Raw genomic sequence first — 17,886 nt, 5'->3', positions numbered from 1 at the left:
GAGGAGGGGGAGGGGGGGGAGAGGAGGAGGAGGGGGGGAGGAGAGGAGGAGGAGGGGGGGAGAGGATGAGGAGGAGGGGGGGCGGAGAGGAGGAGGAGGGGGGAGGAGAGGAGGGGGGGGGGTGGAGGAGAGGAGGAGGAGGGGGGGGGAGTGGAGGAGGAGGGGGGGAGGAGAGGAGGGGGAGGGGGGAGGAGAGGAGGGGGAGGGGGGAGGAGAGGAGGGGGAGGGGGGGAGGAGAGGAGGGGGAGGGGGGGAGGAGAGGAGGGGAGGGGGAGGGGGGGAGGGGAGGAGGGGGAGGGGGGGAGGGGAGGAGGGGGAGGGGGGGAGGGGAGGAGGGGGAGGGGGGGAGGGGAGGAGGGGGAGGGGAGGAGGGGGAGGAGGGGGAGGGGAGGAGGGGGAGGGGGGGAGGGGAGGAGGGGGAGGGGGGGAGGGGAGGAGGGGGAGGGGGGGAGGGGAGGAGGGGGAGGGGGGGAGGGAGGAGGGGGAGGGGGGGAGGGGAGGAGGGGGAGGGGGGAGAGGAGGAGGAGGGGGGGGAGAGGAGGAGGAGGGGGGGAGAGGAGGAGAGGAGGAGGAGGGGGGAGAGGAGGAGGGGGGGAGAGGGGGTAAGAGGAGGAGGAGGGGGGGAGAGGGGGATAAGAGGAGGAGGAAGGGGGAGAGGGGGGTAAGAAGAGGAGGAGGGGGGGGAGAGGGGGGGGAGAGGGGGGGGAGAGGACGAGGAGGGGGGAGAGGGGGGGAGAGGAGGAGGAGGGGGGAGAGGGGGGGAGAGGAGGAGGAGGAGGAGGGGGGGAGAGGAGGAGGAGGAGGAGGAGGGGGGGAGAGGAGGAGGAGGAGGAGGGGGGGAGAGGAGGAGGAGGAGGAGGGTGGGAGAGGAGGAGGAGGAGGAGGGGGGGAGAGGAGGAGGAGGAGGGGGGGAGAGGAGGAGGAGGAGGGGGGGAGAGGAGGAGGAGGAGGGGGGAAGAAGAGGAGGAGGAGGAGGAGGGGGGGAGAGGAGGAGGAGGAGGGGGGGGGAGGAGGAGGAGGAGGGGGGAGAGGAGGAGGAGGAGGGGGGAGAGGAGGAGGGGGGGAGAGGAGGAAGGGGGACGAGGGGAGGAGGAGGGGAGAGGGAAGGGATGGCTGGGGTGAGCGGTTGAGGAGAGTGGGAAGGGAGGGGGGAGGTATGGGTGGGGAGGGTGAGGGGGAAGGGAGGGGTGGAGTAGAGGGGGAGGAGGGATGGCGGAGTATGGAGGGAGGGAGGTTGGTGCGAGGGTTGGATGGGGGTTGTATTGGGGTGTTGGAGCCCGGGTGGAGGCATGATGCTCACTGTACAATCCAATTTTTCAGGCATACAGGAAAGGAGGCGATTTGGGTGTCTCCGCCCTTACAGACAGGACACTGTGTCTCAAGGAGCAGCAAGGTGAGACTGCTGTTGGGCATGTGTTGGAGCTGCCCTCAACAAGGTGTGCTCACCGGTTGGCAGACCGGATGTTGGCTCGGACTGTGCCCTTCTTTTCGTGGGGGGATAAAGCTGTGTGTGACAGGTTGAGTGACCAGAGCTGGACACTTGTGCAAGGTCCTGATGCAGGGTTTCAACCCGAAATGTCGATAATTCCTTTCCTCCCACAGAAGCTGCTCGACCTACATTATTGCTGGACATGTATTAAATGGTGAGTGACGTTCCTGACTGAGTACACAGGAATGAGCATTTGGGAGCTGAGCACAGCTGGGACCGCTGAGCAGACTCACTCACTGAGTTAGAGAGGCCAGCTGACAGCCACTCTTCCCATGCTAGGTCACTCTCCCATCACAGCTGTTTCTGTGGCCCTCTCCCACACATTGGTTTTGTTAATTTCCAACTTACAAACAGTTCAGGTTACAAACAGTTCTCAGGACCTGAAACCTGTTGTAACCTCGACATCTGTACTTTGTTTAATGCCAAAAAAAAAGGAGTGTCTGGAGGACAGCAATTGTGGTACCTTTTGTCAAGAAAGCCAGCAGGGATAAGCCAGGTCATTACAGGCTAGTGGTAAGGAAAGTATTGGAAAAAAAAATACAGAGGCAGGATAAATCAACATTTGGAGAGAGAATGAAGAATACTTGGTATGGCATCGTTAAAGGGTAAACCCGTCTGACTAATTTGAACAAATATGTCAAAGTGAGGGTAGTGCAGTTGATATTGTCTACGTGGCCTTACTTCAGTAAGACTTTTGACAAGACCCCCTATAGGAAACTGGTTCAAAAAAGTTAGAGCCCATGGTATCCAGGGCAATTTAGCAAACAATCTGAAATGGGCTTGATAACAGGAGGCAGAATATTATAGTAGATGTTTTTTTAAGATTGGAAGCCTGTGTACCCCACCTATTGGTGTTGGAACCCTTAATGCTATGTAGATTAATGATCTGGATGTGAATGTAGGAGGTTTGATTAGTAGAAGCTATGAAAATTGGTGGTGTTGACTGAGGTGGGTAGTCTGATTTCTGAACAATATTGATGAATTGGTAAAATGGGTAGAGCGATGGCAGATTTAATTTAACCCTGAAAAATGAGGTTATGCATTTTGGAAGGACTAATTAAGGATAATAGGACAATGAAAATTGAGGAAAAGAAGGACCAAGTCCAAGGATCCCTGAAAGTGGCAACACAAGTAGATAAGATGAAGACGTATGGGATACCTGCCTTTATTAGCTGGGGCATAGGCTATTAGGGCAGGGAGGTTATAAAGCCCACAGCTGGAGTACTAGGTACAGTTGTGGTCAGCACACTATAGGTAGAATGTTACTGTACTGGAAAGGGTACAGAGGAGATTCACCAGGATGATGCCTGGGATGGAATGGTTTAGTTATGAGGAGAGACTAGGTTTGATTTCCTTGGAGTGGAGGTTGTTTGGTGGGGGGGGGGGGGGGGGTCGATCTGATAGAGGTAAATAAAATTGTGAGGGGCATAGGTAGGGTAGATATTCAGAAATACTTTCCCTTGGCAGAAGTATCTAATATTAGGATTTTGAGAATATTCTCTGGCATTATATTGTTGGTAATGTAAATGCTGAGTCTTGCATCAGCTTAATAAGGTCTGCATTGCTGGTTCACACACGGCATGGGTTCCTCATGGATTCCTGCAAGGGTACAGCAGATTCCTGCAGTTTTGCATTAGTTATGTGTGCTGAGTTGCATCTGTTGCAGGTTTACCAACTCTGCTCAGTTCAGTGGAAGGGATGGGTCTGAGGGAGCCTGTTTCAAAAAGAGGATATGAAGGCACTGAAAAGACATAATAGCAGAGAAGAACCATAGAACCATACAGCACAAAACAGGCCCTTCGGCCCACCATGTTGTGCCATCCATCAAACTACCCTCACACTATCTAACCCTTTCCTCCCGCACATCTCTCTATCTCACATTCCTTCCTTATGCCTATCCAACAAACTCTTGAACCTGTCCAATGTATCTGCCTCCTCCACCACCACCCCAGGCAGTGCATTCCATGCACCAACCACTCTCTGGGTGAAAAACCTCCCCCGACATCTCCCCTGAAAGAAGTGTGGGGATGCTGTATGTATTAGGAAAGGGTGAACAAACTGGGTCTCTTTTCTCAAAAGGTTGAGAGTTGAACTCAGTTGAAAGTTTTTGATAGAATAGCTATGGGGAAGAGCATTTTTGAAGCCATCCTTGTATATCATCTTGAACTGGACACAGTGTTCCAAGGTTCAATGCTGGTTTGGCATAACGTCCCTATTTCTTAATTCTGTCCCATGAGAAATAAACAGATGTTTGGTTTGCTTTCTTTATAGCCTTAGTATCTTGTGGCACAACTTTCTGTGATTGGTATGTTTGTCCTGCCTCACCTTCCAAGTCACAAGTGGACTCCCTGTCCTGATCAAAACATGTAACTTTGCATTTATCTGTGTTGAACTTCACTCATCAATTGTTTGCTCTTCTGAACGTTTATTAATGTTTACCTCTAACTTGTTGAAATTATCCTTGGTATTGATTATCCACCCCTAATTTGGTGGCATTCACAGATATAAAGAATTCATTTTAAGATAGCTTTATTTAAATGTTCTTTATTCAGTAATTTATTCAACCAGTTCTAGTTAGCTGTGCAACTTCCAGTAGCAAATAGTTTATTTACCACTGAGTAATACTGATTTTAAAAAACTTGTGGTCCAACCTAATTGTAAACCGTAACTAGATTCTAGAAAAATATTAGAATTTAAAACCCTGAAAAAAAACTCACTTACCAAAATCCAAGTATCATGCTCTCTCAAAGCAGTACTCTATAGAACTCAATTCATATAGAGTTAAGCATATTTAAATGTATGCAATTGTTCTCAATATTTTGATTAGTTACAAATTTTAACTAACTTTTCATAATTTGAAAACATCGTCAACAAAGATTTAAAAAATTGTCAAAGACCTCAGAATTTCACAAGACTGTTGGTAGGTTGGGGTGTCCTCAACACATTTGGGACAGGGCTCATTTTCTGCTTGATAGGTGGTGTGCTGGGCAGCTGTTGGGGCACCATGGGTCTGCCTTGGTGCTCACATGTCTAGGGACTGCACACCATTGGAATGTCAATCCCATGTGGTCTTTTAAACAGCCGTTAGCTCACCTATTGGTTCAGCAGTAGAGTCAGAGCAGTGCAGCATAGATACAGGCCCTTCAGTCCAACCAGTTCATGCTGACCACATTGCCTGCCCAGCTGGTCCCAATTTCCTGTGTTAGGCCCACAGCTCCACATACCTATCCAAGTGCTGCTAAAGTGAGACTGTTGTACCTGCCTCACCCACTTCCTCTGGCAGCTCATTCCTTATATTCACCACCCTCTGCGTGGAAAAAGTTGCCCCTCAGGTTCCTTTTAAATCTCTCCCCTTTCACCCTAAACCCTCTAGTTCTTGATTCCACAACCCTGAAGACTTACTATCCACCTTATCTATGCTTCAATCTTAAACTCTTCTATAAGGTCACCCTCATTCTCCTGCATTCCAAGGAATAAAGACCTAGCCTGGCCAACCTCTCCCTATAACTCGGGTCCTCTTGTCCTGGCAACATCCTCTTAAGTGTTCTCTGCACTCTTTCCAGTTTAACCACATTTTTCCCTATAACAATGTGACCAAAACCATACACAGTACTCCAAGAGCGGCCTCACCAATGGACTTGTTCAACTGCAACATGATGGCCCAACTTCTATACTCAATGCCCTGACTGAAGGCTAGCGTTCTAAACACCTTTTTCACCACACTGTCTATCTGCGACGTCACTTTCAATGAACTGTGCACCTGTAGTCCTAGGTCCCTCTGTTCCATTATGCTCACTAGTGCCCTACCATTCACAGCACGAGTCCTATGCTGGCTTGATTTTCCAACATGCGTCACATTTGCCACTCCTCGGCCCACTTCCCTAACTGATCAAGATCCCCCTGTAATCTACAATAACCTTCTTCACTATCAACAGCACTTCCTAATTTCATGTCATCTGCAAACTTACTGCAGAAGCCTTGTGCATTTGCATCCAAATAATTTGTATAGTTAACAGATAACAATAGTCCCATTACCAACCCCTGCAGCACACCACTAGTCGCCCATCTCCATTCAGTGAAGGAATCTTCAACCACCAGCCTCTGCTTCCTACCTCTGAACCAATTTTAAATCCACCTAACTGGCTCTCCCTGGATTCCATGGGACCTTACCTTCTAGACCAGTCTGCCATGCTTTGTCAAAGCCCTTGCTAAATTCCAAATAGACAACATCCACTGCCCTACCTTCATCTACTCTTTTGCTTACTTCAAAACAAAACTCATTCGTCAAATGTGACTTTCCATGCACCAAGCTATGCTGACTCCTCCTAACTAGACTGTCTATCCAAAGGCTGGTAGATCCTGTCCCTCAGAATTCCCTCCAGTAACTTCCCCACTACTGATGTCAGGCTGACTGGCCTGCAGTTCCCTGGCTTGTCCTTGCTACCCTTCTTAAACAATGGAGTGATATTAGCCACTTTCCAGTCTTTGGGAACTTCACCAGTGCCCATAGATGAAGTAAATATCTCAGCAAGGGCCTCGGTAGTTTCTTCTCTAGCCTCCTAGAGGGTCAGAGGATGGGGATTTATCCACCTTAATGCGCTGTAAGGCTGCAGACACATCCTCCCTAGTAATATGGCATCACCACTTGTTTCCCTTATCTCTTGAATAATCAATCATGATTTTCTCAGTAAACAGAAGTATTTGTATAAAAATCTGACCCAAATCCTGTGGCTCGAGACATAGGCGGCCCTGCTGATCTGAGGGGACCTACTCTCTCCCCGGCCACCTGTAATATATCTATAGAACCACTTGATACTTCCTAACATTACCTGTCAGATCATGAGAAGACCTTGGCAGGCAGGATTAAGGAAAACCCCAAGGCGTTCTACAAGTATGTGAAGAGTAAGAAGCTGAAATGCGAAAGGATAGGGCCTATCAAGTGCAGCAGTGGGAAAGTGAGTATGGATCCGGAAGAAATAGCAGAGGTACTTAATGAATACTTTACGTCAGTATTCACCACAGAAAAAGATCTGGGGGATTGTACTGGGGACTTGCAGAGGCCTGAAAAGCTTGAACATTGAGATATTAGAAAAGAGGTGGTGCTGAAACTTTTGGAAAGCGTCAAGTTAGATAAGTCACCAGGACCGGATGAGATGTACCCCAGGCTGCTGTGGGAGGCGAGGGAGGAAATTGCGGAGCCTCTGACGATGATCTTTGTGTCGTCCGTGGAGACGGGAGAGGTTCCGGGAGATTGGAGGGTTGCGGATGTTGTTCCCTTTTTTCAAGAAGGGGAGTAGGGATAGCCCAGGAAATTATAGACCAGTGAGTCTTACCTCCGTGGTTGGTAAACTGATGGAGAAGATCCTGAGAGGCAGGATTTATGAACATTTGGAGAAGTATAATGTGATTAGGAATAGTCAGCATGGCTTCATCAAAGGCAGGTCCTGTCTTACGAGCCTGATTGAATTTTTTGAGGATGTGACTAAACACATCGATGAAGGGAGAGTAGTAGATGTAGTGTATATGGATTTCAGCAAGGCGTTTGATAAGGTACCCCATGCGAGGCTTATGGAGAAGGTGAGGAGACATGGGATCCAAGAGGACATTGCAGTGTGGATCCAGAACTGGCTGGCCCACAGAAGGCAAAGAGCAGTTGTTGAAGGGTCGTATTCTGAGTGGAGGTCGGTGACCAGTGGTGTACCTCAGGGATCTGTACTGGGACCCTTATAAAAATCACAAATAGTAAGTGACCTGGATGAGGAAGTGGAGGGGTGGGTTAGTAAGTTTGCAGATGACACAAAGGTTGGGGGTGTTGTGGATAGTTTGGAGGGCTGTCAGAGGTTACAGAGGGACATAGATAGGATACAGAGTTGGGCTGAGAAGTGGCAGATGCAATTCAACCCAGATAAGTGAGAAGTGGTTCATTTTGTTAGGTCAAATATGTTGGCGGAATATAGTACTAATGGTAGGACTCTTGGCAGTGTGGAGGATCAGAGGGATCTTGGGTTCCAAGTCCATAGGACGCTCAAAGCGGCGGCGCAGGTTGACTCTGTGGTTAAGGTGGCATATGGTGTATTGTCCTTCATCAATCGGGGAATTGAGTTTAGGAGCCGTGAGGTATTGTTGCAGCTATGTAGGTCTCTGATCAGACCCCACTTGGAGTATTGTGCTCAGTTCTGGTCACCTCACTACAGGAAAGATGTGGAAGCCATAGAGAGGGGTGCAGAGGAGATTTCCAAGGATGCTACCTGGAATGCGGAGCATGCCTTATGAAAGCAGGTTGAGGGAACTTGGCCTTTTCTCCTTGGAGAGACTTAAGGATGGGGGGGGTGGGGGACCTGATTGAGGTGTATAAGATGATGAGAGATATTGATAGGGTAGATTGTCAGAGGCTTTTCCCCAGGGGTGAATTGGTGGCCACAAGAGGACATAGGTTTAAGGTGCTGGGGAGTAGATATAGAGGAGATGTCAGGGGTAAGTTTTTTTTACTCAGAGTGGTGAGTGCGTGGAATGGGCTGCCAGAAACGGTGGTGGAGGCGGATACGATAGGGTCTTTGAAGAGATTGTTAGATAGGTATATGGAGCTGAGTAAAATAGAGGGCTATGGGTAAGCCTAATAATTTCTAGGGTAGGGACATGTTCAACACAGCTTTGTGGGCCGAAGGGCCTGAATTGTGCTGTAATTGTTCTATGTTATATCTCGTACCTTCTTTGCCCTCCTGATTTCCTTCTTAAAGTGTGTTCTTAAGTCGTCGAGGGATTGTCTCGTCCCTGACCTCCAAAACCCAATGTATGCTTCCTCCTTTTCCTTGACCAGAGCCTCAATATCTCTCATCATCCAGGGTTCCCTAAACTTTCTAGGTTTACCTTTTACCTTAACAGGAACAGGCGCTGCCCCTGCACTCTTGATATCACACTCTTAAAAGTCTCCCACTTGCCATTCCTTTCTTTCCCTTCAAAGAGGCTCACCATATCAGCCTCTGCTAGATCTTGCCTAATTCCCCCAAAATTAACCTTAGGACCCTAACCTGTGGACCTGTCCTGTCCTATCGAGGGCTTCGGTTCGGAGGACTTCGGAGCAGCTAAGTTTTTTCTTTTTATCACTTTTATTAGGGTTTTAAGTGTAAGGGTTAGATTTTTATAACTTGCTTTTGTAAGTGTTTTAAAGGTTTTTTCTAACTGGTCGAGTGGGGGCTGGACTGCGCAGGCGTGGTGCGGGCAGCTTAAAAAAGCAAACAGCCTATAGAGTGGGCAGTGTCAGAGCAGGCAGCGGAGTGAGTGGGAGCAGAGTGGTCGGGCTTTGGCTCAAGGGGCTTCGGTGTGAGGGGGCAAGGAGGGTAAGTAGCTGGTAAGTAGGTAAAGGTAAGGTTTACCTGTTGTCTATTATAGATTTGTAGGTGGGATTAACTAGGGGGCAAAAAAAAGGTAGTCAGATGGAGGACATGGTCATATGCTGCAACTATTTGATGTGGGAACTCGTGGACCTTGCTGCGGTCCACGATGGCCACGTCTGCAGTAGGTGCTTGAGGCTGGAGGAACTTTGGCTCAGAGTTGATGAGCTGGAGTCGCAGCTACAAACACTGCGCAGCATAAGGGAGGGAGAGTTATGTAGACACGGTGCATCAGGAGACAGTCACCCCCTTTAGAGCAGGTGCATCTGTTCAGGATGCAGATAGAATGGTGACTGTCAGGGGAGGGAGGAGGAAGAAGTCAGGCAGGCAGACAGAGCAGGGAACCCCGGAGGCTGTTCCCCTCAGAAACAGGTTTTCCGCCTTGGAGACTGTTGAGGGGGATGACCTGCAGGGGCCTAGCTGCAGTAACCAGGTCTCTGGCACTGGGACTGGTACTGCTGCTCAGAAAGGGAAGGGTGGGAAAGAGACATGTGGTAGTGATAGGGGACTCGATAGTCAGGGAAGCAGATAGGAGGTTCTGTGGCAGTGAGCACGAATCCCGGATGGTACGTTGCCTCCCAGGTGCCAGGGTCCGGGATGTCACTGATCGGGTCCACAGGATTCTTGAGCAGGAGGCAGAGCAGCCAGAAGTTGTGGTCCATATTGGCACCAACGACATAGGTAGGAAGAGGGATGAGGTCCTGAAGAGCGAGTTCAGGGAGCTAGGCAGAAGACTGAGGAACAGGACCTCAAGGGTAGCAATCTCAGGATTGCTGCCGGTGTCACGTGATAGTGAAGGCAGGAACAGGAGGAGGTGGCTGAGAAGTTGGTGCAGGAGCGAGGGTTTTAGATTTTTGGATCATTAGGATCTCTTCTCGGGAAGGTGGGACCTATACAGAGAGGACGGGTTGTACCCGAACCAGAAGGGGGCCAATATCCTTGCGGCGAGATTTGCTAGGGTGGTTCGGGAGGGTTTAAACTAGTTTGTGGGGGGGGGGGGGTGGAAGGGAAGCGGAGGAGTAGGTCAGAGGAAGAAGGGGATGGGGAAAAGTTAGATCAAACAGGTAGAGAGGCTTTGGGGAAGGAGAAGCAGAATACAGGCTGTAAAAGTAGTGAGGTAGATGGACTGACGTGTGTTTACTTAAATGCAAGAAGCATCAGGGATAAGGGAGATGAACTGAGGGCTTGAATAAGTATGGGGGACTATGATATTGTGGCTATTACTGAGACGTGGCTGACGTCAGGGCAGGAGTGGATATTGAATATTCCTGGTTTTCGGTGTTTTAAGAGGGATAGGGAAGGGGGGAGAAGAGGAGGTGGCGATACTGGTCAGGGACACTGTTACGGCTGCAGAAAGAATGGATGTTGTAGAAGGATCATCTCTAGAATCCGTATGGGTGGAAGTAAGGAACAAGAAAGGAGCAGTTACTCTACTAGGAATATTCTATAGGCCCCCCAGTAGCAGTAGAAATATAGAGGAGCCGATTGGCAGGCAGAGTTTGGAGAAAAGCAAAAATAACAGGGTTGTTATAATGGGAGACCTCAACTTCCCAAATATAGACTGGATCCTGCTTAGTGCCAAAGGTTTAGATGGGACGGAATTTGTTAAGTGTGTCCAGGAGGGATTCCTGATGCAGTATGTCAACAGGCCGACTAGAGGGAATGGCATGCTAGATCTAGTTTTAGGAAATGAACCGGGACAGGTGAAGGATCTATTGGTGGGTGAGCATTTGGGGGACAGTGACCATTGCTCCATAACCTTTAAAATTGTCATGGACAGGGACAGGTGCAGAGAGGACAAGAAGATGTTTAATTGGGGAAGGGCGAACTATGAGGTTATAAGGAGAGAACTTGGGAGTGTAAATTAGGATGTCCTTTTTGAAGGGAAATGTACTATGGAGATGTGGTCGATGTTTGGGGATCTTATGCAGGATGTTAGGGATAAATATGTCCCAGTGAGGCAGAGAAGGAATGGCAGGGTGAAGGAACCGTGGGTGACGAGAGAGGTGGAACGACTAGTTAGGGAGAAGGTAGCATACATAAGGTATAAGCAGCAAGGTTCAGACAGGGCCTGTGAGGAATATAGAGTAGCGAGGAAGGAACTTGAGAAAGGGCTGAGGAGAGCTAGAAGGGGACATGAAAAGGCGTTGGCTAGTAGGGTTAAGGAAAATCCCAAGGCCGCCTTCACGTACGTGAAGGGTAGGAGGATGGCTAGGGTAAAGGTAGGTCCGATTAAAGACAAAAGTGGGAGAATGGCCTGGAGGTGGCGGAAGTGGGAGAAGTTCTCAATGAATACTTCCCTTCGGTATTCACCGAGGAGAAGGGTCTTGATGACGCGGAAGGGAGTGCTGGTAAGGGTAATGTTCTCGAGGTTGTAGATATCGAGAGAGGATGTGTTGAAGTTGTTAAATAATATCAAGATGGATAAATCTCCAGGGCCTGACAGGATTTTCCCCAGGCTGCTTTGAGAGGCGAGGGAGGAGATTGTTGAACCGCTGGTAAGGATCTTTGAGTCCTCGTTGTCCACGGGGGTGGTGCTGGAGGATTGGAGGATGGTGAATGTTGTCCCCTTGTTCAAAAAAGGTAGTAGGGATAGTCCAGGGAATTACAGACTGGTAAGCCTTATGTCTGTGGTGGGTAAGCTGTTAGAAAGGATTCTAAGGGATAGGATCTATGAACACCTGGAGAATAATGGACTGATTAGGGACAGCCAGCATGGCTTTGTGAAGGGAAGATCTTGCCTCACAAGCCTGATAGGGTTCTTTGAGGAGGTGACGAGGAAGATTGACGAGGGTAGTGCGGTGGATGTTGTCTATATGGATTTTAGTAAGGCGTTTGGTAAGGTTCCTCATGGTAGGCTTCTTCAGAAGGTCAGAGGCCAAGGGATCCAGGGAAGCTTGGCTGTGTGGATTCAGAATTGTCTTGCCTGTAGAAAGCAGAGGGTTGTGGTGGAGGGAGTGCATTTGGATTGGAGGGCAGTGACTAGTGGTGTCCCGCAGGGATCGGTTCTGGGACCTCTACTTTTTGTGATATTTATAGATGACTTAGATGAGGGGGTGGAAGGATGGGTTAGTAAGTTTGCGGATGACACTAAGATCGGCGGTGTTGTGGATAGTGTGGAGGGCTGTCGGAGCTTACAGAGGGATATTGATAGGATGCAGAGCTGGGCCGACAAGAGGCAGATGGAGTTCAATCCAGAGAAGTGTGAGGGGGTACACTTTGGAAGGACAACTCCAGAGCAGAGTACAAGGTAAATGGCAAAGTACTTGGCAGTGTAGAGGAGCAGAGGGATCTGGGGGTTCATATTCACAGTTCACTGATAGTTGCCTCACAGGTGGATAGAGCAGCTAAGGCGGCTTATGGGATGTTAGCTTTCATAAATCGTGGGATTGAGTTTAAGAGCCGCGAAGTGATGATGCAGCTTTACAAATCTCTAGTCAGAACACACTTAGAGTACTGTGTTCAGTTCTGGTCACTGCATTATAGGAAGGATGTGGAGGCGTTGGAGAGGGTGCAGTGGAGATTTACTAGGATGCTGCCTGGATTAGAGGGTATGGAATATGAGGAGAGGCTTAAGGTGCTAGGGCTTTATTCACTGGAAAGGAGGAGGATAAGAGGAGACATGATAGGGGTATATAAAATATTGAGAGGAATAGATAGAGTAGACAGTCAGTGCCTCCTTTCCAGGGCACCAATGCTCAAGACAAGAGGGCATGGCTTTAAGGTTATGGGTGAGAGATTTAGGGGAGATGTCGGGGGGAGGTTTTTCACCCAGAGAGTGGTTGGTGCATGGAATGCATTGCCTGGGGTGGTGGTGGAGGCAGATACATTGGACAAGAGCTTGTTGGATAGGCATATGGAGGAATGTGAGATAGAGGGATATGCGGGAGGAAAGGGTTAGTTAGTGTGAGGGTGGTTTGATGGCACAACATGGTGGGCCGAAGGGCCTGTTTTGTGCTGTATGGTTCTATTCCATCACTATCTTAAAGCTAATAGAATTATGGTCACTAGAGCCAAAGTGCTCCCTGACTGCTACTTCAGTTACTTGCCCTGCCTCATTCCCTAAGAGGAAGTCCAGTATTGCACCCTCTCAAGTAGGGCCCTCTGTATTGACTTGAGAAATGTGTCCAGGAAAGTTTCCCCAAATTCCACTCCATCCAGGCCCCTAACGCTGGCTGGCCCAGTCAATACCAGGGAAATTGAAATCTCCCACTAATACAATCCTGTTATTCTTGCATCTATGAACAATTTCTCTATACACCTGCTCCTCAAGTTCCTGCTGACTATTGGGCGGGTGGGGGGAGGTGGGTGGTGGGGGGAGGAATTCTAAAATGCAGCCCCATTAGAGTGACCTTTCCCTTCTTGTTTCTGAGTTCTACCCATATGGCCTCTTATGTGACAAGTTAGAGGTCTCAAAGGACAAGGACTCTGAACACAGCCTTAGAGCTAAATGATTTATTTACAAAGGTAAACACAGGAGAAGGTAATGGGGCGACACATACAGGTGATAGCAAGCGTGGGAAAATCGCAACGGGGTAAAATACACACACAGACACACAACGAACTGGGGACAAACAATCAAGGAAAAGCAGTACACTACCTGCCACCCCTTGACTCTGTGCAGGTACAGCTCCACACCCAGGGAATCCTAACTTAAAACACTTCTAACCCTGTCAAGGTGCACAGCTTACCAGCGGTCTTTCCAGCGTTGTTTCACGATTCCTCCAGGGCAACAAAGAGGCAGAACCAACACATGGGGCACCCTTCGTAGTGCTGGAGGGCTGGCCCAGCCCAGGTAGATCAAACAGACTAGTGGCCCAAGGCCAGATACAAAGGTGCTTAAAGAGGCCAATCGTCAGATGTGCCCTGATGGGTGGGGTGGAGCCAGGCCTTGATTGAGAGTGGTGTGTCTTTTGACCAGGTGCTGGGCCATGCTGTCACGTGATAGCCCCGGCCCTCCACGATACAGCCCCACTGGACGATCCCCCCAAGAATATCCTCTCTAAGCACTGCTGTTACATCCTCACTTATCAAAAAGGCAACAGCCCCTCCTCACTTACCTGTACCTCCTGTAGCAATTGTATCCTGGAATATTGAGCTGCCAGTCCTGCCCTTCTTTCGGCTAGGTTTCTGTTATGACTACAACATCCTAGTCCTCAGACCCAATCCACAACTTGTTTGTCTGCCTTACCTGTTAAGCCTCATGCATTAAAATAAATTCAGTTTAACTGAGTATTCCTTTCCCTCCCTTTACTGTGCCCCTGACTATCCTGATTACTCAACCTTCTCTCGCTGGCTACAGCTTTGTCCCATGACTTGCTCCTGCTCAGAGTCCCAACCCCCACTAATCTAGTTTAAACTCTCTCACATAGCACCTGGAAGTTTCCCTGCAAGAATATTAGTCACTCTCCAGTTCAGGTGCATCCCATCCCTCTTGTACAGGTCATCTCTACCCCAAGATCCAGTGATCTAAGAACCTGAGTCATTGCAGCTGCAACAGTTCAGTAAAAGTTTCATCTATGATGCTCTCAGCATCCTGGATGATCCCAAGTCAATCCAACTCCAGCTTCAGTTGCTTGACTAGGTCTGTCAGGAGCTGCAGCTGGGTGGACGCCACGGGTGTAGTCATCAGGTAGACTGAGGTTCCCTGACTGCCCACATCTTACAGGAGGAGCATTCCATTGCCCTAACTACCATCCTGCCTACACTGAGTCAACGGCTAAGGATGAACAGGAAAATAAAACCTTGCCTGTTCTTACCTGCTCCTCACCAAAGCCTTGGTTCCCCACTCTTACAATGGCCACTCTGCTTGAACTTGCTACCTTTTTATTGGTTGCTGTTAATGAGCTAATCAGCCGATCACCGAGATTTCCCCTCCCCACCCCTTTCTGCCTTTTGCAGGGACCGCTTCCTCCGCGACTCCCTAGTTCACTCCTCCCACATCCTGCTCCCACTCTGGGAACTTTTCACTGCCCCCGCCATATGTGTGACACTTGCCCCTACACCACCTCCATCCAGGGACCCAAACAGTCCTTTCAGGTGAGACAGAGATTCACCTGCACCTCCCTCAGTATCATCTACCGCATTCGGTGCTCTAATTGTGGCCTCCTCCACATTGTCTGCAAACACAGACTAGGTGACCATTTCGCAGAACACCTGCGCTCTGTCCGTAACCGCGACCTGCATCTCCCCGTCGCCGGTCACTTCAACTCCCCCTCCCACACCATCACTGATATGTCAGTCCTTGGCCTCCTCCACTGCCAGGAGAATTCCAAGCACAAACTGGAGGAACAGCACCTCATTTGCCATCTTGGAACTTTACAACCCAATGGCATGAATAGGTAATCCCTCGCCGTCCCACCACACCCCCACCTCCCCCACCACCACGCTTCTTCTCTTCTTCCCTTTCCCAGCCTCTTTTTTTCTATTTTTTTTCCCTCTCTCTCCTTACCTTTGACCCATCCCCGGTGGATCTCCCCTCCTCCCCCGCACCTGCCCATCACTATCTCTTCCCTGCATCTACCTATCACCACCTTGTCCCTACCCTGCCTCCTCTCTTTCGTCCACCTATCGCTGCTCTGCTTTTCCCTCCTGTATATTGGGCTTCCCCTTTTCCAATCTTCAGTCCTGAAGAAGGGTCCTGACCCGAAATGTTGACCGCCTGCTTTTCTCCATGCCGGGCCTGCTGAATTCCTCCAGCATCATCGTGTTGTTATTCACCGAGACTTGCTTCTTTCAAACTCTCCTGTTCTCGCTCCAGGTCCTGACTCCTGGAACAACTGACCAGTAACTGTACTGTGGGCTGTGGTGGGTTTCCCATCCTGAAGTTGATGAAAGGACTGTTCACGGCCTCACCAGCTGGTAATTATCTTATCTAATTACCAGTCAGAGACTGGTGAGTGTTGCCACCCTGTCTCTGAGATAGGCTGGTGCCAAACTGTCATAAGCCCATGTGTTTTGCCACTCTGCTGTATAGACACGTATTCCCATCAAATGTTTGCAGGATAGAGATGGCATGGGTTAAATGTGGAGTATGGCTCTTTCCATCCCATCTTCAGTGAATCATATAGTTGTACAGTTCCTATGGCCTACCACGTTTATGCTGACCACCATGCCTCTCTATACTAATCCCACTTGCCTGCCTTAATTCCATCTCCCTCTACATCCTGCTCATTTCCAGTACCTGTCCAGATGCCTCTTAACTGTTGTTACTTTTCCTGCCTCTACCACCTTCTCTGGCAGCTCATTCCAGATACCTACTACTCTTTTTGAGTGAATTATTTACCCCTCAGATCCCCTTTAAACCTCCTCCCTCTCACTATAAACCTCTGGTTTTAGACACCCCTCCAATGGGAAACAGACTCTGATGATCTACCCCACCTATGCCTTTCACAATTTTACATTCTTCTATCATGTCACCTCTCAGGCTCCTTTGCTCCAGGGAAAATAGACCCAGCTTATCCCATCTCTCCTCATAATTCAAGCCCTCCAATCCAGGCAACATCCTTGTGAATCTTTTCCGCACCCTCTCTAGCTTAATCATGTCCTTCCTATAGTGTGGTGACCAGAACTGCACACAATACTCCACGCTCTTGATCTTTGGGCAGAGACTGGTGGCCAGTTGATGGACTTGCTCATCCGACTGTTGTTGAATCTAACCATGAGAGCTATTCACACTTTCAGGCAGCCGGTTCTCAGGAGGCCCGTCCTTCCTGCCTCTCTGAGATGGCACTGGTGTCTTGGAGAGCTGGCATGTGGATTCTGCTGGTGTGCTGGAGGCACTTTGCAAACATTAGGAACTATCAAGTCTGGTTGTGTCACAGATGGAGAAATTGTCGCAGGGTTCGTGCTTTCTTTGTTAGTTACTTTTAGTAAAGCTGTTTTGGGAAAAGAAAGTGATCCTGTTTAAAGGGTAAAGCTCCCTCTACAAGCAGTCTCAACCCATGTCAAGTGGATTCTGGATTGGTGTGACAGAATTAATTGAATCAGGGACAGGAGGCCAAAAGGGTACAAACAGTCTCAACCCATGTCAAGTGGACTCTGGATTGGTGTGACAGAATTAATTGAATCGGACAGGAGGCCAGAAACCTTAGTTTGTGTGAAGTTATGCAGGCAGCTGGAGCGGATGCATATTGAACCTGATGATCCTGTGGTGTGATTGAACAAATAATTCTTACACTTTCTATTCCTCAGATGCAAGATTGCGGTGAACAGGCTGACTGTGCAGCGCCATGGAGACAGGTACACAAACTCTTTTGTGTCGTAAGAATCGTAGAGTTTGCAGCAAAAATGGGCCCTTCGGCCCACTGTGCTAATGCTGATCCTTGTACCCCTCTATACTAATCCCATTGCCCGCATTAGGTCAGTGACCTGCCATGCCTTGGCCATTCAAGTGCCTGTCCAGATGCCTCACGAATGTTGTGATCGCGTCTCCTCCACCACCACTTATGGTGGAATGTTCCAGACATCAGACACTCTCTCTCTGATCCCTTCTAAACATGCTCCCTCTCACCCAGGCACAGTAGTACCATAGAACAATACAGGCCCTTCGGCCTACCATGTTGTCCCGACCTTTAAACCACACCTAAGACTATCTAAACCCTTCCTCCCATATATCCCCCACAGTTAGTGTAACACTATTACAGCACCAGCGACCTGGGTTCAATTCCGGCCACTGTCTGTAAAGAGTTTGTATGTTCTCCCCGTGACTGCGTGGGTTTCCTTCAGGTGCTCTGGTTTCCTCCCACATTCCAACCGTAGGGTTAGGGTTAGGAAGTTGTGGGCATGCTATGTTGGCGCCAGAAGTGTGGCGACACTTGCGGGCTGTCCCCAGAACACGCTATGCAAAATGTGCATTTCACTGTATGTTTCGACGTACATGTGACTAATAAAGATCTTAATCCTTAATCTTCAAACCAATGCCCTCTTGTTTTAGCCATCTCCACCAGGGGGAAATGGTTCTTACTATCTACCTTACTTGCTTCTCCTGATCTTGTACACCTCTAG

At 49.2% G+C, this 17,886-nt stretch overlaps 1 protein-coding gene across 2 annotated transcripts in view; it reads left to right on the top strand.

The window, feature by feature from the left end:
* Positions 1-1,282: 1,282 nt before the first annotated feature.
* faxdc2 (fatty acid hydroxylase domain containing 2) overlaps positions 1,283-17,886 on the top strand; it is a 50,199-nt gene continuing 33,595 nt past the window's right edge. The window contains exons 1-3 of one of the 2 annotated variants that reach the window (XM_052015324.1): positions 1,340-1,393; positions 15,641-15,741; positions 17,074-17,121. In XM_052015324.1, coding sequence (XP_051871284.1) covers positions 17,074-17,121 — 48 coding nt within the window. In that variant the 5' untranslated portion in view covers positions 1,340-1,393; positions 15,641-15,741. Of the gene's footprint in view, positions 1,394-15,640; positions 15,742-17,073; positions 17,122-17,886 lie in introns of both variants that reach the window. The other variant, XM_052015323.1, reaches the window with a different exon arrangement.

Source organism: Pristis pectinata, chromosome 4, assembly GCF_009764475.1.
Source record: "Pristis pectinata isolate sPriPec2 chromosome 4, sPriPec2.1.pri, whole genome shotgun sequence".
NCBI lineage: Eukaryota > Metazoa > Chordata > Chondrichthyes > Rhinopristiformes > Pristidae > Pristis > Pristis pectinata.
The sequence above is the reverse complement of the archived record's forward strand: the minus strand, read 5'-3'. Positions and strand labels throughout refer to the sequence as shown.